Source organism: Oncorhynchus tshawytscha, linkage group LG06 (genome assembly GCF_018296145.1).
Source record: "Oncorhynchus tshawytscha isolate Ot180627B linkage group LG06, Otsh_v2.0, whole genome shotgun sequence".
Lineage (NCBI taxonomy): Eukaryota > Metazoa > Chordata > Actinopteri > Salmoniformes > Salmonidae > Oncorhynchus > Oncorhynchus tshawytscha.
In genome coordinates this window covers 68,540,500-68,564,065 of record NC_056434.1, presented here as the reverse complement: position 1 = coordinate 68,564,065, position 23,566 = coordinate 68,540,500, and the positions used below count along the sequence as shown (strand labels likewise).

The 23,566-nt window shown below is 41.8% G+C and overlaps 1 protein-coding gene across 1 annotated transcript; it reads left to right on the top strand.

Moving 5' to 3' along the window:
* Window positions 1-1,495: 1,495 nt before the first annotated feature.
* Window positions 1,496-23,468, top strand: LOC112252974 (sphingolipid delta(4)-desaturase DES1). Its single transcript, XM_024424775.2, has 3 exons — window positions 1,496-2,079; window positions 19,479-20,221; window positions 21,344-23,468. Exons 1-3 carry the CDS (start codon window positions 1,998-2,000, stop codon window positions 21,488-21,490), a joined length of 972 nt encoding a protein of 323 aa, XP_024280543.1. The 5' UTR covers window positions 1,496-1,997; the 3' UTR covers window positions 21,491-23,468.
* Window positions 23,469-23,566: the final 98 nt, after the last annotated feature.

Below are 23,566 nucleotides of genomic sequence, written 5' to 3'. Positions count from 1 at the left end.
GCGGTTGTGAGGCCGGATGAGACATCTATGGCATTGTGATGTGTGACAAAACTGCACATTTTAGAGTGGCCTTTTATTGTCCTCAGCACAAGGTGCACCTTGTGTAATGATCATGCTGTTTAATCAGCTTCTTGATATGCAACACATGTCAGGTGGATGGAGTATCTTGGCAAAGAGAAATTCTCGCTAACAAACTTCTGCACAAAATTTTAAAGAAATTTTAATGAAAATGTCTGGAATGTTTTATTTCAGCTCATGAAACATGGGATCGACATATGTTGCGCTTATATTTTTGTACTTATATTTTTGTTCAGTATAGTTTGTTGAAAACATGTAATCTAAGCCCATAGTTTTTGTTGCTAAACGTTTAGCAACAAAACCCACCTATCTGAGAATGTCGAATTATGTGAGGCTTATTTGATCAAATGCAAGTTTTGTAATGTTTAGGCCGTTAACGTGACAATATGTAACTTTTTGGGCGACCTGCCAAATTCACATATAAATGTGAGTTATAGATCTTTCATTCCTGTTGAAAGCAAGTCTAAGAAGCGGTAGATCTGTTCCATGTGTGCAATTTCTATGCTTCCCGTTCTGAAGTGTCATTTTTGCATCTTTAACTTTCGACTTTGTACATCAACTTCAAACAGCTGACTATGCAATATTTTTGGTTATGGAAAATGTATTTCACAGCGGTTTAGATGGTAAAATGATTCTCTACAAAAAAAGTATGCGTCCATGTGAGCATACTTGAAACATCGCCACATCCTTTACAGTTCTTACACCGCAGTGGTTATGGAAAGAAAGCTCTTAAAGCCTATCTTACATAACCAAGCTTCATATACATAGTTAGCCTTTTCAAGCACCAACCACACCAGGAATTCTCTTCAGGTATTCAACCTGAACATCTGTCGTCACCCCTGAGATGACCCCTTTGAAGGGTGCTCTACTCCCAAATTCAAAGAAAGAAACTTCTGTTGTCAGGATTATTTTGAGGCCCACTGCAATCTTCCTGTTCTTCAGAAATGTAATTCATCTAAATAATACCCCTCTGACCGAATCCACTTTTCCCAGCGCATCTTTACTCAACCAACGCATCCCAACAAAAAGTAATTCATTATCATTCATAGATGTATCCTTTGCTTTCCTTTTTTTTGTTCCAGTTTTTGACACTGCTGTTGTCCATTTAGGACATTCATCTTCACCAACTTCGCTAGAAGCACCGCTTGAGTCAAACTCTTCTTCTTCTGTGGCTTTTACGGTAGACTACAACCACAAAATGTGCATTACTGCCACCAACTGGACTAGGTTGAAAAAAAGCTAAAAATAACAATAACTTAATCCACCTAAAATAAAACAATTAACACCACATTGACAAAACCTAAACCCCAAAACTCCCACGTATTCCTTCAAATCTCTATATCTCCCTTCTCAGGCTATATGACCTCAGAGGGTGGTACGGCTTGTGACAATACTCCATGCAACTCCTCCGCAGAGAATTATTTCAGTCCCAGGAACCGTTCTGCCGCACCCACAATGATATCTATTTTCATGGAATTCAAACTCACATCTACTACAGTCACCAACGCTCTAGACAACATGAAAACTTCCTAACCACCTCTGCTAGGGCGAGTAAAATGGTCAGAGTGAGGTGTTCTTTCATTTGTATCTGGAAGTAATTAGCCAACTTTGGCCAGTTAGCTTGCTTGACTACCGTTGTTGTGAGGTCAGAACGCTCGGATCAACCCTACTCGTCGACCATACCTTCCAACGTGTGCTCTGAGCTCACTATGTGAGAGAATCTGCGAATCAGCATCCAAAACGTTTGTTTGTGACGCAGATCGGTGTATGAGATCTCTATTTCAATCAGATCCTGCGTTGACACCAGGCAGGGTGGCTTGAGTCCGTTAGGTAACCGAGAAGTTGGAGTCAATTTAATACTTTTAGCTAGTAATATAAATGGTTTGAGATTCATTACCTGTTACTTACACCAAATAAATATGGGGAACCGTGTCCCTCGTGAGGATTACGAATGGGTTTATACAGATCAGCCACACGCAGACAGGAGGAAAGACATTTTGGGTGAGTATTTTCCTTTCTCCTCATAGACCGCAATAGAAGCTAACATTAGCTTGTCAGTTTGTATTGCTGGTCATGAATTATTTCGCTTGTTAGCTGTAAGTGTTCCTCTTGTCTTTCATCAAAACTGGCTGCTAACTAGCTAAAATTGGCTAGCTAACTAACTATAATCCCCTTTCAGATATGCTATGTAACTAGTAGTTCCTCACTGCAGCCACGGATTAATATATAATTATCTAGCTAATGATAGATAGATAGATAGATAGATAGATAGATAGATAGCTAAATAATATATAATCCAAAGCGATTTAGTCATGCGTGCATACATTTTTCGTATGGGTGGCTGGCTAGTTTCCTTGTGAGGCAGGCAGGGAGAGGAGAGTTGGATAGCATCTGATCTAATTGCAACCATTGCTGTTGTTACCTACACTATTCGTCATCTAGCTAGCTAGCCAAACCAATTATTATGTAAAACGATTCTACAGGAACCCCTCTTTATACTTATATCGTCCATTATAAAGGTATGACTCAGTACATAGGCGGGAGGCGCTCCAGTACAGTAGATGGCCGTAATGCACCATAACATTGGATTAAACAAGCAGTTGTTTAATCTCATAATGATGCTCCAGTGCACAAATGCAGACACCTCACACAACCAACATCAGATAATATTTAATCATATATATGGTAATGGCTATAATGTAAAATACAGAATCCCACACCAACCACTGATAAATCAAATCAAATTTTATTCGTCACATATACATGGTTAGCGGATGTTAATGCGAGTGTAGCGAAATGCTTGTGCTTCTAGTTCGACAATGCAGTAATAACCAACGAGTAATCTAACCTAACAATTTCACAACTACCTTATACACACAAGTGTAAAGGATGAAGAATATGTACATACAAAGATCAATGAGTGATGGTACAGGACGGCATAGGCAAGATGCAGTAGATGGTATCGAGTACAGTATATACATATGAGATGAGTAATGTATGTAAACATATAAAAGTGGCATTGTTTAAAGTGGCTAGTGATACATGTATTACATAAAGATGGCAAGATGCAGTAATGGTATAGAGTACAGCATATACATATGAGATGAGTAATGTAGGGTATGTAAACATTATATTAAGTGACATTGTTTAAAGTGGTTCTTGATACATTTTTTACTACAATTTTTCCATTATTAAAGTGGCTGGAGTTGAGTCAGTATGTTGGCAGCAGCCACTCAATGTTAGTGGTGCCTGTTTAACAGTCTGATGGCCTTGAGATAGAAGCTGTTTTTCAGTCTCTCGGTTCCTGCTTTGATGCACCTGTACTGACCTCGCCTTCTGGATGAGGTCAGTACAGCGGGGTGAACAGGCAGTGGCTCGGGTGGTTGTTGTCCTTGATTATCTTTATGGCCTTCCCGGGACATCGGGTGGTGTAGGTGTCCTGGAGGGCAGGTAGTTTGCCCCCGGTGATGTGTTGTGCAGACCTCACTACCCTCTGGAGAGCCTTACGGTTGTGGACGGAGCAGTTTCCCTACCAGGCGGTGATACAGCCCGACAGGATGCTCTCGATTGTGCATCTGTAAAAGTTTGTGAGTGCTTTTGGTGACGAGCCAAATTTCTTCAGCCTCCTGAGGTTGAAGAGGTGCTGCTGCGCCTTCTTCACCACGCTGTCTGTGTGGGTGGACCAAGTCAGTTTGTCTGTGATTGTATGCCGAGGAACATAAAACTTACTACCCTCTCCACTACTGTTCCTTCGATGTGGATAGGGGGGTGCTCCCTCTTCTTTTTCCTGAAGTCTACGATCATCTCCTTTGTTTTGTTGACATTGAGTATGAGGTTATTTTCTTGACACCACACTCCCAGGGCCCTCACCTCCTCCCTGTAGGCCGCCTCGTCGTTGTTGGGAATCAAGCCTACCACTGTAGTGTCGTCTGCAAACTTGATGATTGAGTTGGAGGCGTGCATGGCCACGCAGTCATGGGTGAACAGGGTGTACAGGAGAGGGCTCAGAACGCACCCTTGTGGGGCCCCAGTGTTGAGGATCAGCGGGGTGGAGATGTTGTTACCTACCCTAACCACCTGGGGGTGGCCCGTCAGGAAGTCCAGTACCCAGTTGCATAGGGCGGGATCGAGACCCAGGGTCTCGAGCTTGATGACGAGTTTGGAGGGTACTATGGTGTTAAATGCTGAGCTGTAGTCGATGAAAGGCATTCTCACATAGGTATTCCTCTTGTCCAGATGGGTTAGGGCAGTGTGGTTGCGATTGCGTCGTCTGTGGACCTATTGGGGCGGTAAGCAAATTGGAGTGGGTCTAGGGTGTCAGGTAGGGTGGAGGTGATATGGTCCTTGACTCGTCTCTCAAAGCACTTCATGATGACGGAAGGAACAACAGGAACAATGGTGGCCCTCTTGAAGCATGTGGGAACAGCAGACTGGGATGAGGCTTAATTGAATATGTCCGTAAACACATCAGCCAACTGGTCTGCGCAAGCTCTGAGGACGCGGCTGGGGATGCCGTCTGGGCCTACAGCCTTGCGAGGGTTAACACGTTTAAATGTTTTACTCACGTCGGCTGCAGTAAAGGTGAGTCCACAGGTTTGGTAACGGGCCGTGTCAGTGGCACTGTATTGTCCTCAAAGTGAGCAAAGAAGTTGTTTAGTCTGTCAGGTAGCAAGACCTCCTGGTCCGCAACGGGGCTGGTTTTCATTTTGTAATCCGTGATTGACTGTAGACCCTGCCACATACCTCTTGTGTCTGAGCCGTTGAATTGCGACTCTACTTTGTCTCTATACTGATGCTTAGCTTGTTTGATTGCCTTGCGGAGGGAATAGCTACACTGTTTGTATTCGGTCATGTTTCCGGTCACCTTGCCCTGGTTAAAAGCAGTGGTTCGCGCTTTCAGTTTCGCACGAATGCTGTCATCAATCCACGGTTTCTGGTTTGGACATTTTTTAATCGTTGCTGTGGGTACAACATCGCCGATGCACTTACTAATAAATTCGCTCACCGAATCAGCGTATTCGTCAATGTTTGACGCAATGCGGAACATATCCCAATCCACGTGATTGAAGCAATCTTGAAGCGTGGAATCAGATTGGTCGGACCAGCGTTGAACAGACCTGAGCGCGGGAGCTTCCTGTTTTAGTCTCTGTCTATAGGCAGGGAGCAACAAAATGGAGTCGTTGTCAGCTTTTCCGATAAACCCCACCAGAAGAGGGGAGTGGGGAACAACGTTAGCTAGCTATAGCTAGTACACACCGGGGTAGAGCGTCCTTCGCTCCCACTGGTCGGGCACTGGTTTCCCGCCTGTCAAGCACGGTTTTCTCCGGTACACAGTGGGTGGGAGGCGGGGGCGAAGTACACTCTACCTCAGTGTGTACTAGCTAGCAAGGGGTGACCGGTAGACGGTGTCCTTGCAAGTGGTTTCATATTATGACAGAGATGAAAATATCCTTTAAAAGTGAGGAGGATCTAATGACGCAACAACAAACATGGGTTGTTAATATGACTAGGATTGTATCTTTGGCTGCTGGATAATGAAAGAAAGTTGAGAACATGAGAGAGATACTGGTTTCAATGGCATATGAGGAAGTGTTTATAAAAGAATCCCCTTAACATTCCTATGGTTGGGACACAATGATGACAATTATGTTTATGGTTAAATGGTTTCAAAGGTGGGTGATGTTGCAGTGCGCAACAGGCAATGGCCCTTCTCTCCTATCTGAACGAACAGTGCCTCAAGTACAGTGCATTTGGAAAGTATTCAGACCCCTTGACTTTTTCCACATTTTGTTATGTTACAGCCTTATTCTAAAATTGATTCAATATTTTTTTTCCCCTCATCTACACACAATACCCCATAATGACAAAGCGAAAACAGGGTTTGAAATTTTTGCAAAAATGTAAAACAGATACCTTATTACATAAATAACCAGGCCTTTATGAAACTCATACGTAACTATTTTTTCAGCGGAAACACTGACGTGTGTAATATCCGAATTCAGCACAAGTTGAAAGTTTAGGATTGAAAAATGGTGATGAGGATAATGTTTTAAAAATAGTTACATCTGAAAAGTTAGTGACCACGAGATGGAAAGCACCATGCCAAAGTTTAACTGCTTCGTTCTTTAACTACGATTTTAGTTTTTTTCTGAGTGACTCGTTAATTTCAGTCGTTCCTTTTGACCTGCTGGTGTCATGGAAATATTCAGTCAATAATATTTCTCAAATATTGGAGCTTGTGAGTTCAAATAGACTTTAAATACAAAGTAACAGAAGCCGAGCTGGTTCATGAAGCAACTCCCTTTCCAGCCTTGGCACACACTTTTTATACAGGTTTCATCCTTACGTCACACACATAGTAACTCCTCTTTATGATAATGATTCATCCCTTCTGGCATTTAGCCACCATTATCTTTTTGCCTTGCACTAATTTTAGCTTGGTTTCCCATTAGGGCTTAGAAACATTATGCCATAGCAATGGTGCAAAAATAAACAGACATGCCCACTCCCAAGACAGGTGCATGTCTTGGGATGACCTAGACACTCACAGAGTGCACTTATTTTACTCTAAGATGTCACACGTGCTGGAAAATTCCCAATACTGGTCGCTATGAATCCTATATAACAGGATTGATACACACTTCTCCAGCTCATCCAATAGTGTGCAACTGCGTTCCGCAATTCAGGGTGTTCCTTCATTTAGGCATTCAGTAGAGTTTGACATCTTCATGGCTGTGACACAATTTTTTTTAAATGTGGGACAAAAGGGAAATAAAACTAGAGTTTCCGCACCCACCTCCCGGAGTCCTCCTTGCTTGCTAGCAGGAGCGACACCGATATTCCGTGTCCTTCACTCTCACCTGCCGAACACCTGTCCTCACCGTCATTAACCTCTCTAGGATATGTGGGATGCTAGCGTCCCATCTGGCCAACATCCAGTGAGATTGCAGAGCGCCAAATTCAAATACAGAAATACTCATTATAAAAATTCAGAAAACAAAACATATTTTACATAGGTTTAAATATTAACTTCTTGTGAATCCAACCACGGTGTCAGAATTTAAAAATGCTTTATGGCGAAAGCATACCGTACGATTATTTGAGAACATAGCCCAGTTGACAAGTTATTACAAACAGTAACCAGCCAAGCAGAAGCGTTACAAAACTCAGAAATAGAGATAAAATTAATCCCTTACCTTTGATGATCTTCATATGGTGGCACTCAGAAGACATTCATTTCCTCAAAAAATGTTCCTTTTGTTTGATAAAGTCTCTTTATATCCAAAAACCTCAGTTTTGTTTGTGCATTTTCTTCAGTAATCCACAGGCTCAAATGCAGTCAAAACAGGCAGACAAAAAATCCAAATTGTATCCGTAAAGTTCATAGAAACATGTCAAACGATGTTTATATTCAATCCTCGGGTTGTTTTTAGCCTAAATGATCTATAATATTTCAACCGGACAATAACGTCAATATAAAAGGTAAACAAGAAATGCACTCTCTCGGGATTGTGCATGAAAAAAAGCTCTGTGACATGTCAGGGTCCACTCATTCAGACTGGTCTTACTCCCTCATTTATGAGAATACAAGCCTGAAACAATTTCTAAGGACTGTGGACATCTAGTGGAAGGCATAGGAACAGCAAATTGAGTCCTAAGTCACTGGATACTGTAATGGCATTGAATAGAAAACTACAAAAACAACTTCCTGAATGGATTTTTCTCAGGTTTTTGCCTGCCAAATCAGTTCTGTTATAATCAGACACTATTTTAACAGTTTTGGAAACTTTAGAGTGTTATCTATCCAAATCTACCAGTTATATGCATATCATATCTTCTGGGCCCGAGTAGCAGGCAGTTTAATTTGGGCATGCTTTTCATCCAAAATTCCAAATGCTGCCCCCTACCCTAGAGGTCAACAGAACTGCGGGGAAAACGGTTCCCGACAGGCAGGGCGAAAGACAATTCTATACCGGTCGCACCTGCCTGCGACACTGTGCTAGCTTGCTAGATAGCAAGCACACGGTGTCGCTCCCGCCTCCAGTGTACCGGAGGAAACCGTGCCCAACAGGCGGGGGCGGAGGAAACTGTCTACCGGTCCAATGCCAAGGATTTTTTTTTTATAACGAACCCAAGATAGACAAGAGCCTGTTATTTCCAATGGGAGCAAATTAATCATAGTGCGTAGAGCAAGCAAGAGGTGTGCAGAGCCAAGCTCAAGCTAGTGAGGTCTGATTGGCACGTTCTAGCATTTATTTGCATATTTCTGTTAAGGCACGCCTACTCTGAAGTGTGAATGTACAATTTGCCCTTGCACACCTAAAAAATAAAATTAACTTTGGCAAAGGGTAAAGTCTACAAAATGCACTCCACTGTTTTTTACAGATTCTAGCTTTGGAAAGAAAGTGTATGGAGATCAAATGTTTAATCGATGAGAAAATTAGCAGAATGTCGACCAACATCCATTTCTCTCCAGCCTTCTCCCACTGCTGGCCACATCTCATTTCCATATTTGGTAGTGAGTGGAAACGCCAACCGGATACTACAAATGTATTCATCCAGTGAAATATTTGGCACATTGTTCGGTCTGTGTTGACACTTTGTACTACAGTGGTTCCTCCTTTTTAAAGTTGCGAGCATACACCGCGGGGCCTAGATGTACCCAGCGTCACAGCTCCAGACCACCACAAGGGGGAGTTAGAGCACTCGTTATGCATTTGGGTCCCAAGGTTTTTATATGACCAATCATATCAAGTGATTCCAAGGATGAATTTGACACTAGCCAGCTGGTCCCTGGTGGTTTTCAACAAAGTTGGCTGACAAAACATTACGGGGGAAGCAAATGTAATAACGAGTCAAGCTAAAAATGTACAATTGAGAAATACAGTGCCTTGCGAAAGTATTCGGCCCCCTTGAACTTTGCGACCTTTTGCCACATTTCAGGCTTCAAACATAAAGATATAAAACTGTATTTTTTTGTGAAGAATCAACAACAAGTGGGACACAATCATGAAGTGGAACGACATTTATTGGATATTTCAAACTTTTTTAACAAATCAAAAACTGAAAAATTGGGCGTGCAAAATTATTCAGCCCCCTTAAGTTAATACTTTGTAGCGCCACCTTTTGCTGCGATTACAGCTGTAAGTCACTTGGGGTATGTCTCTATCAGTTTTGCACATCGAGAGACTGAAATTTTTTCCCATTCCTCCTTGCAAAACAGCTCGAGCTCAGTGAGGTTGGATGGAGAGCATTTGTGAACAGCAGTTTTCAGTTCTTTCCACAGATTCTCGATTGGATTCAGGTCTGGAATTTGACTTGGCCATTCTAACACCTGGATATGTTTATTTTTGAACCATTCCATTGTAGATTTTGCTTTATGTTTTGGATCATTGTCTTGTTGGAAGACAAATCTCCGTCTCAGTCTCAGGTCTTTTGCAGACTCCATCAGGTTTTCTTCCAGAATGGTCCTGTATTTGGCTCCATCCATCTTCCCATCAATTTTAACCATCTTCCCTGTCCCTGCTGAAGAAAAGCAGGCCCAAACCATGATGCTGCCACCACCATGTTTGACAGTGGGGATGATGTGTTCAGGGTGATGAGCTGTGTTGCTTTTACGCCAAACATAACGTTTTGCATTGTTGCCAAAAAGTTCAATTTTGGTTTCATCTGACCAGAGCACCTTCTTCCACATGTTTGGTGTGTCTCCCAGGTGGCTTGTGGCAAACTTTTTAAACGACACTTTTTATGGATATCTTTAAGAAATGGCTTTCTTTTTGCCACTCTTCCATAAAGGCCAGATTTGTGCAATATACGACTGATTGTTGTCCTATGGACAGAGTCTCCCACCTCAGCTGTAGATCTCTGCAGTTCATCCAGAGTGATCATGGGCCTCTTGGCTGCATCTCTGATCAGTCTTCTCCTTGTATGAGCTGAAAGTTTAGAGGGACGGCCAGGTCTTGGTAGATTTGCAGTGGTCTGATAAACCTTCCATTTCAATATTATCGCTTGCACAGTGCTCCTTGGGATGTTTAAAGCTTGGGAAATCTTTTTGTATCCAAATCCGGCTTTAAACTTCTTCACAACAGTATCTCGGACCTGCCTGGTGTGTTCCTTGTTCTTCATGATGCTCTCTGCGCTTTTAACGGACCTCTGAGACTATCACAGTGCAGGTGCATTTATACAGAGACTTGATTACACACAGGTGGATTGTATTTATCATCATTAGTCATTTAGGTCAACATTGGATCATTCAGAGATCCTCACTGAACTTCTGGAGAGAGTTTGCTGCACTGAAAGTAAAGGGGCTGAATAATTTTGCACGCCCAATTCAGTTTTTGATTTGTTAAGTTTGAAATATCCAATAAATGTCGTTCCACTTGTTGTTGATTCTTCACAAAAAAATAGTTTTATATCTTTATGTTTGAAGCCTGAAATGTGGCAAAAGGTCGCAAAGTTCAAGGGAGCCGAATACTTTCGCAAGGCACTGTATGTTCGTTAATATAGAGACAAACGATTGTGCACATTTTTTTGTTTAATTAATTGACAAACTTCCTAAATCGCAATTGACTGACTAGCTAATATTAGCCAGCTAGCTGGTGTTATGACACGAGTACAGTATGACATTGTAATTCGTGTTTAATGTTTTAGGGACTCCTGAGAACCAGCAAAACAGGCTGTCGTCTTGGGAAACAGTGGATGTAGAGAATCTAGCTAGCTAAAGCATTTACTGCAAATTGAATGTACAATTGTGTAAGCTTGCCTTGCAATGCAGCTTAAGTAACATAGCTAGCTATTTACTTGCTTATTGTGTAGTGGAGGATAAAAATAACTACGGCTGTGTAGCTAGCTACAGTATGTAGCCGATCTGTGTAAAACATTAGGTTCTGAACTAATATTCATACCAATGATCCTCAGCTATCATAGTTGTATCACCTTCAAGTCTGAATGGCGTTAATGAGATCCCCACATTGTAGCCTGTACATTGAATATATTCATTGATCATGTGGTTCAGGTAGGAATGTGAGACATTCTTTTTTAGTCATATCCAATAGCAGGTGTATCAAACTCCATTCTTTGAATGATGCTGTGTTTGCATGTACACTTCAAAAAACTATGCATATCTAACCCTTCATCTGCGTTAATCTGAGGACACAGGATAGTATTTCAATGAGATACTTCATTTCAACCAGTGGAGAATGTGAAACGCTTTATTGAAAGTTCATTATCCAGGTGTTATAAATAGAAGTTCAATCTGTACTTCAATGCACATATGGTGTGCATTATAAAATGTAGAAGAAAGATGAGGTGGGGAGAGAGGTATAGAAGACAAAGGGGTACGAACAGAGGCAGACAGCATATGATTAATGAATTACAGTGCTACCCGAATATTCTCTCAGTTCATCACAATTAGTGTCTATCGGTGTCTCCTAACCAGCCTTGTGCCCCCAGTTGGACCGAAGGTTATCTTCAGAGCGGGTGAGGTGGCTGATGGGACTGGCTTCCTCTCTCACATCAAAACATACCTGCAGATGAGGCAGTAGTTTTTCAATATAAAGCACCTCTTTAATAATGCTTCCTGTTGACCTGACCTCTCACCTATGATCATGCTGTGCCCTCTGTCAGCCAGTTCAGTTGAGGGAGGGGTTCACCGACACAGCTGATATAACCTAGAGGGTTTAGGGAGAAGGGGGAGAGGGATGGTGTGTGTGTGGTCTCACTTGGTGTCCACACTGTGGTTAGAGTACTTTATGCTGAAAAACAGACACATGCAGACAAACAATAGAAGATAATGTCATTATTAGGCATAAATACCACTTGAAGCTTGATGACTTGATCATTTGAATCAGCTGTGTAGTGCTAAGGCAAAAACTATGTACACAGGTGTTTGGAGCATTCTGATATGCCACAGCTGGTGAGGTGTCAGGTTCGCCTCTAAGTACAGAGGGTGATTATTCTAACTCTGAAATGTTGCAGATCTACCCGCAGACGAGGTAGGAACACATATCCCACATAGAAGAAGTGGGTAGAATTTGACAGGTCAAGGCATCCTTCTTCCTCCAAACTGTGCATGTGAGACAGGTTCCCTGTACAACAAGACAGGAAAAAGAACACCGAACAGTTTAATTACCTCTGATTATGGACTCTTTTCCCAGCAATAAAGCTTCCACGGCCTGATCCTCAGACAGTGAACATCTGGCATTATCTACATTTTCGACCCCTTGATCAGCTCGCACTCTGAAAGTAAAGAAAATAGCTTATTTTTTTGTAGATATGAAAACAATAACTGAGATGACTGTTCAATCTAAAGCAGCAATGTAATTTTCAGGAGACGTCAATACAGCACAAAGCTTAACACCAGACTGGTATTGTGGTTCATTAGGGGGATGGGGAAATATGCAACATGTATAGTTACCAGCATTGGAATGAAAAGTGAAATGTTTAACCTATTAACCTGCTTCATTAGTTATGTATTACCAGTTGAAGAAACACTCCAGTTTCATACATTGAAAATTTGTCTAGGAATGAAAAAGTTAACTTTTTAGATTTGATGGAGACATTATACATCTTAGTACCTTATCAATTTATGATTTGTATCAATGTGGACGAGAGACGGGTGCAGAGTATTTTTGCCGAGCAATGTAACGAAGCTCGATCATTCTGGCAATGATACCTGCACCATCTACACGCTGCAAAGACTCTTCGCCATTGTACACAATGGGCCATTGCTCTGAGACTTCCTTTGACCATTCTAAAGCCCCCATGGGGCATCCTCGCCTTAATGGCGCTGACTTTCTAGTATAACTCATCTGACATATCAGAATAGTCAGTAGTAGTCAGTAGTGTGAGTGTTTTGCATGCATGAATGTGATAATGCAGGGTGTTGAAAGGTGCCAAAGCAAACAACCAAAAACCACCAAGATACACAATCTGTAAAGGTGTCTGCGTGGAGAGAGTCTCTTCCATGAATGGGGAAGTGGTGTATTTATCCTGGGACACACCGGGCCCAGGTGTTTCCCATGTAGCTGACGACCCTCCCAACTCCGCCCACCGGCATCCTAATAAAGAAACAAGAACAAAGAGAGAATACGGCAGACAGAGTGGGAGGGTCGTCACATCCCCCCCATAAAACTGGGGACGAACAATAACCCCGGAACAACATACCGGCCTCTGTGTCCCCAAATTGATGAAGGGTTACGTGTTCACACCTCTACTTGCCCCAGCCAACCTCCTCCCCAGACCTCAGCAAACTTTGCGTACAGGAAGCAATATTTAAGAGGAAAGAAGAACACAAGACCAGGAGGGAACATACAGGAAAGATAGAACATGACAACACCAAACAATGGCCAGTCACGTAAACAATCAGGAACAGGGCATAAGAGACTGAATCAGCTAGAAATTCCAATGAAAAGAACATCAGGGTCCTTCTTAATTTTTCAACAACTCCCAACAATTCATAGTCACTTCCCAACGTAACAGAATTTCACTATTTTCAATCATTCAACTTTGTAGAGTTCAGCGATCTTCAACAGCTGTTCTTTAGTACATAATTCTAACAGTTCCTCTAATGGAAAGCGAATGAACTCATTTACATAAGACGCCATAGTCATAAGTTGTCACCGCTTCTTCTGTGGGGCTTATTGGTGGCTGGCATCCACCGTTATTGTGCATTAATGCCACCTACTGTGCTGGAGCTCACCCGCCTGGAAGTATTTAGAGGGGTTCCTGCAGATAAAAGGAATGCCCACATGCAGGAACACCCAAATTGCGGGTCGCAATTGCACACTTCTCGGCTCAGTGGCTCCAATGAGACATGCTCCGACCAACAACTGTATGTTATATATGCACAAAGGAAAGTAGATCACGCTGCAGGCAGCATGGAGGAGAACAACATGTTTAGAACTGGTAATTAATTGTAAGAATGAATGCCAGAAATTGAATGTTATAATGGACACAGCATTGTAGAACCAAAACATACACATCGTTTGGGGGGGATACAGTTCACAAACGATATTGTGCTTATCACCTTCACGGCAGTCAAGCAATGCATTTCGCCAAGAGTTGTGCACGATCTAGTCCGATTGCGGCCACACCTAGACCTCGTTTCAAATGCATCAAGAAATAATCGTATTTGTATGCCTAGCAATCAACACGTTTACAAGCATCAGTCACAAAATGACAGCTCCAGATTTTTAACAAGCGCATTCGCGAAAAAAGCACTGTCGTTGCACCAATGTGTACCTAACCATTAACATCAACGCCTTTCTTAAAATCAATACACAAGTATATATTTTTAAACCTGCATATTTAGTTAATATTGCCTGCTAACATTAATTTATTTTAACTAGGGAAATTGTGTCACTTCTCTTGCGTTCTGTGCAACAGAGTCAGGGTATATGCAGCAGTTTGGGCCGCCTGGCTCGTTGCGTACTGTGAGAAGACTATTTCTTGCTAACAAAGACAGCCTACTACACCAAACGGGGAATGATTTAACAAAAGCGCATTTGTGAAAAAAGCACAATCGTTGCACGAATATACCTATCCATAAACATCAATGCCTTTCTTAAAATCAATACACAGAAGTATATATTTTTAAACCTGCATATTTAATTAAAAGAAATTCATGTTAGCAGGCAATATTAAACTAGGGAAATTGTGTCACTTGCGTTCATTGCACGCAGAGTCAGCGTATATGCAACAGTTTGGGCAGCCTGGCTCGTTGCAAACTAATTTGCCAGAATTTTACGTAATTATGACATAACATTGAAGGTTGTGCAATGTAATTTAGATTTATGGATAACACCCGTTAGAAAAAATACGGAACACTTTCCCCACCCTGTGAAGTTCATCATAAATTATTTCAGCTGTAGCCTAATCAACTGCATCCGGAATAAACTGCATGTGGAACGACCACACAACATATCATTGTGTGACTCTGAAGTTTACTTCAATATGATGGTTATTATATAAATATTTGCGCATAAACATTTACACCACTATTTCTCGCTAACCTATTCACCTGACCGCTTCTTGGGAATTCACAATTCCTCTGGGGAGAGAGAATCTGCGAGAAATCTGAGTAGTCTCCAAGACAAAACAGAGCCATATTTGCAAAATATTTACCATAGGGCTATTTCTGACAGTTCCCGGGAAACCGAGTTTTGTTTTCACTTCTGGAGTAATGATTATGAAGTCTGCTTTACCTGTTCACCTGACCAGATCTGGGAATTCACAATTCCTCCAGGGAGAGAGAATGTGTGAGAAATTTGAGGAATCTCCAAGACAAAACAGAGCCACCTTTACAAAATATTTACCTTAGGGCTATTTCTGCCAGTGCTGGGAAACAGTTTCATTTTCACTTCTAGGAAATCATGCTGTGCTTTTATTCATATTTCAAGAGTGCTTAGGTTTGTATTGTTGTATTACTTACTGAGAAGGCGAAGCCATAAGGATTGCAGTTAATATAGGGGACAACAACAATGATGGCACTGATAAACCCTAAAATACGTCACCAGACTGCAATACTAGCCAGTCCACCCCGTCTCAACAGTAGTAACTAGCTGTGTCCCTCTGTGCCTCCTGGTGCTGCTGTACAGTCATGGCCAAAAGTTTTGAGAATGACACAAATATTAATTTTCACAGTCTGCTGCCTCAGTTTGGATGATGGCAATTTGCATATACTCTAGAATGTTATGAAGAGTGATCAGATGAGTTGCAAAGTCCCTCTTTGCAATGCAAATGAACTGAATCCCCCAAAAACATTTCCACTGCATTTCAGCCCTGCCACAAAAGGACCAGCTGACATCATGTCAGTGATTCTCTCGTTAACACAGGTGTGAGTGTTGACAAGGACAAGGTTGGAGATCGCTCTGTCATGCTGATGGAGTTCGAATAACAGACTGGAAGCTTCAAAAGGAGGGTGGTGCTTGGAATCATTGTTCTTCCTCTGTCAACCATGGTTACCTGGAAGGAAGGAAATGCGTGCCGTCATCATTGCTTTGCACAAAAAGGGCATCACAGGCAAGGATATTGCTGCCAGTAAGATTGCACCTAAATCAACCATTTATCGGATCATCAAGAACTTCAAGGAGAGCGGTTCAATTGTTGTGAAGAAGGCTTCAGGGTGCCCAAGAAAGTCCAGCAAGCGCCAGGACCATCTCCTAAAGTTGATTCAGCTGCGGGATCGGGGCACCACCAGTACAGAGCTTGCTCAGGAATGGCAGCAGGCAGGTGAGTGCATCTGCACACACAGTGAGGCAAAGACTTTTGTAGGATGGCCTGGTGTCAAGAAGGGCAGCAAAGAAGCCACTTCTCTCCAAGAAAAACATCAGGGACAGACTGATATTCTACAAAAAGTACAGGGATTGGACTGCTGAGGACTGGGGTAAAGTCATTTTCTCTGATGAATCCCCTTTCCGATTGTTTGGGGCATCCGGAAAAAAGCTTGTCCAGAGAAGACAAGGTGAGCGCTACCATCAGTTCTGTGTCATGCCTACAGTAAAGCATCCCGAGACCATTCATGTGTGGGGTTGCTTCTCAGCCAAGGGAGTGTGCTCACTCACAATTTTGACTAAGAACACAGCCATGAATAAAGAATGGTACCAACACATCCTCTGAGAGCAACTTCTCCCAACCATCCAGGAACAGTTTGGTGACAAACAAGGCCTTTTCCAGCATGATGGAGCACCTTGCCATAAGGCAAAAGTGATAACTAAGTGGCTCGGGGAACAAAACATCAATATTTTGGGTCCATGGCCAGGAAACTCCCCAGACCTTAATCCCATTGAGAACTTGTGGTCATTCCTCAAGAGGCAGGTGGACATACAAAAACCCACAAATTCTGACAAACTCCAAGCATTGATTATGCAAGAATGGGCTGCCATCAGTCAGGATGTGGCCCAGAAGTTAATTGACAGCATGCCAGGGCGGATTGCAGAGGTCTTGAAAAAGAAGGGTCAACACTGCAAATATTGACTCTTTGCATCAACTTCATGTAATTGTCAATAAAAGCCTTTGACACTTATGAAATGCTTGTAATTATACTTCAGTATTCCATAGTAACATCTGACAAAACTATCTAAAGACACTGAAGCAGCAAACTTCGTGGAAATTAATATTTGTGTAATTTGTGTAAAAACCTTTGGTTACGACTGTACTCCCATAGCTTACAAGTTATTCAGACAGGATACGATTCCTTTGTCACTAACCAGGTTTCCATCCAAACTTTTAATGCAAGGGATGTACATGTCGGATAGAAAAATGTATCGACAAGCCTGATGAAAACAGCACATTTGTCGGTAAACTTCACAAATGTTGACAAAACAAAATATGCTACAAAAGGTGGGCTCTTTGTCTGTAAAATTAATTAAGCCGACTTTATAATAATTACTCCAGACATCACTCCAAAATCTAACTATTGATTTGATCACTCCACAAAGTGATAAGTTGTGCAATTGGATGAGAGTGCTGGACTATTGTCAGCTATAGCCACCTTCCACCTGATTTTATTTTTTCCCTCTCTGTCAGCCTTTATCATCCTTATATATCAGTAGCATTGATGAAACTAACCAAAGTGTGTTATGCTGTGATAGGACAGAAAGCCAACAACTTCAATTGTTGAGTATGATTTGGTTATAACAGTGCCTTGATAAACCACCCACTCCCATGGTTAGAAAGGTGAATGGTCATTAGTCAAAAAGCATTCAGTGAGTCGCAGGCTAAACAGTCTGTCCACATGAGTCCTGTCTGTCCACACATCCATTACAAGTAACACAGTAAACTCAAGGTCAACATGGCCTGGTTTTCACTTTCTAGCTTATAGCCTAGTTTAATAAATCCCAGTGATTTTAATATAGGCCTACACACACACAATAATCAAAACTTCTGCCCACTGCAGGTGCTACTAACACTTAAACAAACATTTTAAAGTAGACCACTACAAGCTGGTAATGTTGTATGGGACCCAGCAATTGTGAGTGGATCAGGCTATATCACCATGTGCATTGTTACAATTGACTGTTCCACCTACCTGATAAATGTTTCCCTATTACTTTGTACACCCCCATGTTTGTGTGTCCAAAACGTGTTTTTTATTTTATTATTTCTCCCCAATTTTGATCTTGTCTCATTGCTGTACCTCCCCAATGGCCTTGTAGGCGAAGGGTGAGTCATGCATCCTCCGAAAATGACCCGCCAACACCCACCCACTCGCTTAACCTGTAAGCCAGCCGCACCAACGTGCCGGCAGAAACACCATTCAACTGTCGACCGAGGTCAGCCTGCAGGCGCGCAGCCCGCCACAAGGAGTCGCCAGAGCGCGATGAGCCAAGTAAAGCCCCCCCCGGCCAAACCCTTCCCTAACCCAGACGACGCTGGGCCAATTGTGCGCCGCCCTATGGGACTCCCGATCAAGGCAGGTTGTGATACAGCCTGGGATCAAACCCGAGTCTGTAGTGATGCCTCTAGCACTGCGATGCAGTGCCTTAGACCGCTGCGCCACTCGGGAGGCCCCGTCCAAAACTTTTCTAACTGGTTTGGAAGAGAGGGTGGTAAGTTTCACCCACTCTCCATCGGCTGAGAAATCAAGGTGGTAATAAGGATGACAGTTTTTTTTTGTGTGTGTGTTTTTTTGGTGTTGCTTACCTTAACCCATATTGGTGAAAATCTAGTTAGGTGGTACATAACCTAATAGGCCTGCATCAACCTTCCACCCATGTCCCAGACTTGACCTCCTGTATGGTTTGTTCTCATGAATATGGCATGTTTTTCGGGCCTATGTCATTTGAAGGCCAATTAGCCCGCTTAATGTAGTTGGCAATAATTACTCTAGGCCTACAGGGACTTACAAGAGATTTAAGATAAGTTCTCAAGGTGACATGACATTGTCACAAAATGTAAATTGTGACTTGCAGACTGATTTATTTGCAAATGGAGGGTGGATTTGGTAATCTTATTTGCATTGCCCTTATTCTTTAAAAGTACATGAATCATTGTGGTCTCTCGTCCTGCTGTGGCTGCCAGTCAAATAAGATACCAGTATAATTTAGTGCTGTTTTGAATGGCAATTGCCAGACTATTCCTGCAGGCACTTTTTTATCAATGGTGTTTGTGGTTGACAGTTTGGTACCTCTGGGCCTGTCCTGACTGAGCTTTTTAAGGGACCATTTGACAGAAGTAGCAATGATGCAAAACTCTAGGGCTTGAGGGCTTGCAAACAGTTACAAATTGTAGGAAATGGCTGATAGTCTTTATATTATGATTGTAACAATTTAAAGTTATGAATTAGAATGACATGATGTAAGGAGTTGTGTATCAGTGTTTTTTTTATTAGTGCTTTGCCAAATAAGTAGACGTTTAAAAAATAAATTAACCAAAATGGTATTCTTTCTCTTCTCTAACAGCAAAGTACCCAGAAATAAAGACCCTAATGGGGCCTGATCCCAGGCTGAAGTGGATTGTTTGCATGATGGTACTCATCCAGTTTTTAGCATTCTATCTGGTCAAAGACCTAGACTGGAAATGGGTCTTGTTCTGGACTTATGCCTTTGGCAGCTGTATCAACCACTCCATGACCCTGGCCATTCATGAGATCTCCCACAACACAGCGTTTGGCAACAGCAGGGCCATGTGGAACCGCTGGTTCGCCATGTTTGCCAACCTGCCCATCGGGCTGCCGTATTCTGCCTCCTTTAAGCGCTACCACCTGGACCACCACCGCTACCTGGGAGGAGATGGCGTGGACGTGGACATCCCCACTGAATTTGAGGGCTGGTTCTTCTGCACACGCTTCCGTAAGTTTGTCTGGATCATCCTTCAGCCTCTGTTCTATGCCATCCGCCCTCTCTGCATCAACCCCAAGCCCATCACCAGGCTGGAGGTGGCCAACGTGGCTGTGCAGCTGTCCTTCAATGTGGCCCTCTACTGGCTGTGTGGAGCCAAGCCTGTGGTCTACATGATGGCAGGTTCCTTGCTGGGAATGGGCTTGCACCCCATCTCTGGACACTTCATCGCTGAGCACTACATGTTCCTCAAGGGCCATGAGACGTACTCATACTATGGCTCCCTCAACCTGCTCACCTTCAACGTGGGCTACCACAACGAGCACCACGACTTCCCCAGCATCCCAGGACGTAGGCTACCTCTGGTACGGTATAGCTGTTGAAAACATTGGGGCTTTATGGAGAGGAAAGACATGTTATCGAGCCAATTTTAGCATTCTAACTGTTAAATAAACAATAGGCCATTGGTATTTGGGGGCAGGGGCAGTAGTTGTAATTGTCTTAGTGACAGTTCCATAGCTCCTTTAATGAAGTGCTTAGTAATGAACTTTTATTTGTATACAGCTTACATTTGCAGCCAGAAGTGCATGGTGAAACAGGTTAAGTAATAAAGAAAAGGGTAATAAAAAATAAGGACATCTGTAAAACAACCATATTCCTCCAAATATGTTTAGGCAGACTGTTCCAACGTCTAGGCTCAGCAGAAAAGCATTTGACTTTAACCTCTAGCTTTATTTCATTGCACATTCTATGTTTGGAGATGTAAATGATTTAAAAGATTACCATTGTACAAAGAACGTCTAGCCTATGTTGGTTTGTGGGGAAAACTGTTGCATTGAGTATTCTTCAGGATGCTGCAAGTTTGCTTTGATTGGAGCTTAAGAGAAACACTTGATGATGCAATATGCATCAATCGCCCCACCATTTCCTTGTTGCAAAAAATTCTAATAGTTTTCCTAATTTCAGTTTGTGACAAAACAAGCAGTCATTGTGTAGAGAATCCCTGTACCATCTAAATCACTGAAATATATTTTATATAACCAAAAAGATTGTATTTTCAGCTGTTTAAAGCAGCTGTACAAAACCAAAAGTAAAAGATGCAAAAACTACACTTAAGAATGGGCAGCATAGAAATAGCACAGACAGAACAAATGTACCTAATTAGACTTGCTTTCATTGAGAATTGACAGCTCTAGAACTCAATTTATGTGGATTTTGTCTAGTCGACCCAAAAAGGTACATATTGCAGCTTTTTATTTTACCTTTATTTTACTAGGCAAGTCAGTTAAGAACAAATTCTTATTTTCAATGATGGCCTAGGAACAGTGGGTTAACTGCCTGTTCAGGGGCAGAACGACAGATTTATACCTTGTCAGCTCAGGGATTTGAACTTGCAACCTTTTGGTTACTAGTCCAACGCTCTAACCACTAGGCTACCCTGCCGCCCCTTATGCTGAAGACACTGTTTGTTTTCTCCCTTCACCTAGGTGAAGAAAATCGCATCGGAGTACTACGATGACCTGCCCCAGTACACATCATGGGTGAAGGTCCTGTATGACTTCATTATGGACGACCGGCTCAGCCCCTACTCTCGTGTGAAGAGGAGGCTAACGGGAGATGTCAAGCTGGAGTAAATCCTTCCCCTCCCTCTCTCTTACTCTTAACAAAAAAACTGAAGTATATTGACACCAGCCCCAATTAACCACCAAGACTTAACAGCTTTTGCATATTAATAGACATTTGAACAGAATGTGTAGTGTCTGTGGAAAGTATGTGTGACATGTATGTGTTAATGTTTTCCTCCTAAGGAACAACTGAAAGGGGTGATGGAACATGGTTATATAGTCTTCTCTAGCAGAATTACAACCATTACTGCTTGCATTCCAATTAGTCCTTATTACACAAGATTGTCATTTCTCCTATTTGTTTTTCCTGAAAAGCCCATTTATTGCAGTTGTGGTCATTTTAGAAACCTGTAATAGGGATGACGGCAAGTCTGAATATTTTTCTATTCACAAATTTTTATTTTTTATTTATATGAAGAATTTAACTCTAGATTACTTAGGAGTTCAGCATCAGTTGCTGAATGTGTTGAATATTTGAGATCCTGTTTGTATAGTTTATTTTATGATCAGTTTTATTTAATCTCTTTGAAAGAGGTGTAGCAATATACAACCATATCTTATTGTGAAAATGTTTTATTGGAAAGGGTGGAGGATACTCTTGCACCAGTTAGGAGATCAGGCCACCTAAACAGTTTTTTGCTGCTTTGGGGGGGTGAGAAGCCTAGCTTATCACTTCTCTTACGTGTCTACTGAGGCGAGTTGCAAATTCCATGCTAGAAATGTTATGTTCTCATTTCACTCGTAAAATATTGAGTTCTGTCCTTTCTTGTAGACTACTACACTTACCATATCACAGTGTGTGTAGAATGAACATATTGGCTAAAGTTGAGCTTATTTTTTAGCTCTTTTTAGATTGGAGTGCCATTTTGTATTGTGCTTGCCAACACCTCTGTTCAATAGCTGATTGTCTGAATTTTACATTTAATTTGACACAATGGGGAGAAAGAATGGCATTAGATCAAACATTCCCTTGTTTTGTTTAATTTATGTTTGCCCTTTTATGGAAAGACAATGTGGCCTTAAATGTGTAAATTACTGTAATGCAGATGCTGCGTTCATATCTTGTCAGATGGTGGAAATACAAAAGGACTAGCCTCTAGCTTATGTATGCTCTAAACACCAACTTGTCAGGACTTAGTGTGATGGTTCTCCTTTTATAAAAACTCAAAATGCACATCTAAAATCTACTGAATGTTATAGCAAATGTTGTTTTTAGACAATGAGTCTTTCAACAATCACTATTCTGACAGTCTAATGGAAACCCAATCAAAGGCCAAATTAATTGAAAACAAATCTAGATAAGAGTAACTCTTAAGTCTGTCCTTTGTTCCATGTACAGTATGATTGTTGTTACAATTCCACTAGATTCTGAAGGTCTTGATTATTTCCAATTGTGTCCTTAACATTTGCAATGACGTAAGTAGCCTAATTTGTGAGAAAGACAAAATAGCTTATTTTAAGATGATTGACCTCAAGAACCGGGCCACACCCTTAGTCATTGAGTTTGAAAGCCTCTCAAATATGTCACTTTAAAGTAGCTACCACTGAGGGAGAGAAAGCCAATTGGTGTATCACAGCCAAACCATGATGTGGATAGATATTGTCCAAAGTGGATTGGAAACTTGCTGACATTGGTGCTGAATCACAAATTGACCCTTATACTCTCCATGTAGACCTGGAATGGTAATAGTTCCATCTTGCCCTCTGATAGGTATGGAGGGAGATTAGGTCTATTCGATATGGCCACACTTATCCAATCTATTACAGATGTACCTAGGGTTGATTTGCGATTCAGGGGGCCTCTGAAACAATGTAGAGGGGTTGTTGGTTATATCTACATCAGTATTAAACAAACTGAACTCATGCTAAGGGTGAAAGAATAATGTTTATATTCTCAACTCAAACATTTTAATTTGGAATATTCTGCAGCAAGAGTCATGATTGTATAACTGCATCCAATATGATTTTATTAAACTAATTGACCTTGTTTTGTCTCATCCTTTTTGATGGTTAACTATATGGTCCTGTCATCAAATGGAATAGCAGGTCAGATCTATTGGGTATAGGCTAGAGCTGTACTGGTAA

Excerpts from the sequence above, each read along its gene's own strand:
- LOC112252974 (XM_024424775.2), top strand. The coding sequence starts at position 1,998 with ATGGGGAACCGTGTCCCTCGTGAGGATTACGAATGGGTTTATACAGAT. Across the intron at positions 2,080-19,478 it reads CAGGAGGAAAGACATTTTGG|CAAAGTACCCAGAAATAAAG; the intron begins GTGAGTATTTTC and ends CTTCTCTAACAG. Across the intron at positions 20,222-21,343 it reads CAGGACGTAGGCTACCTCTG|GTGAAGAAAATCGCATCGGA; the intron begins GTACGGTATAGC and ends CCCTTCACCTAG.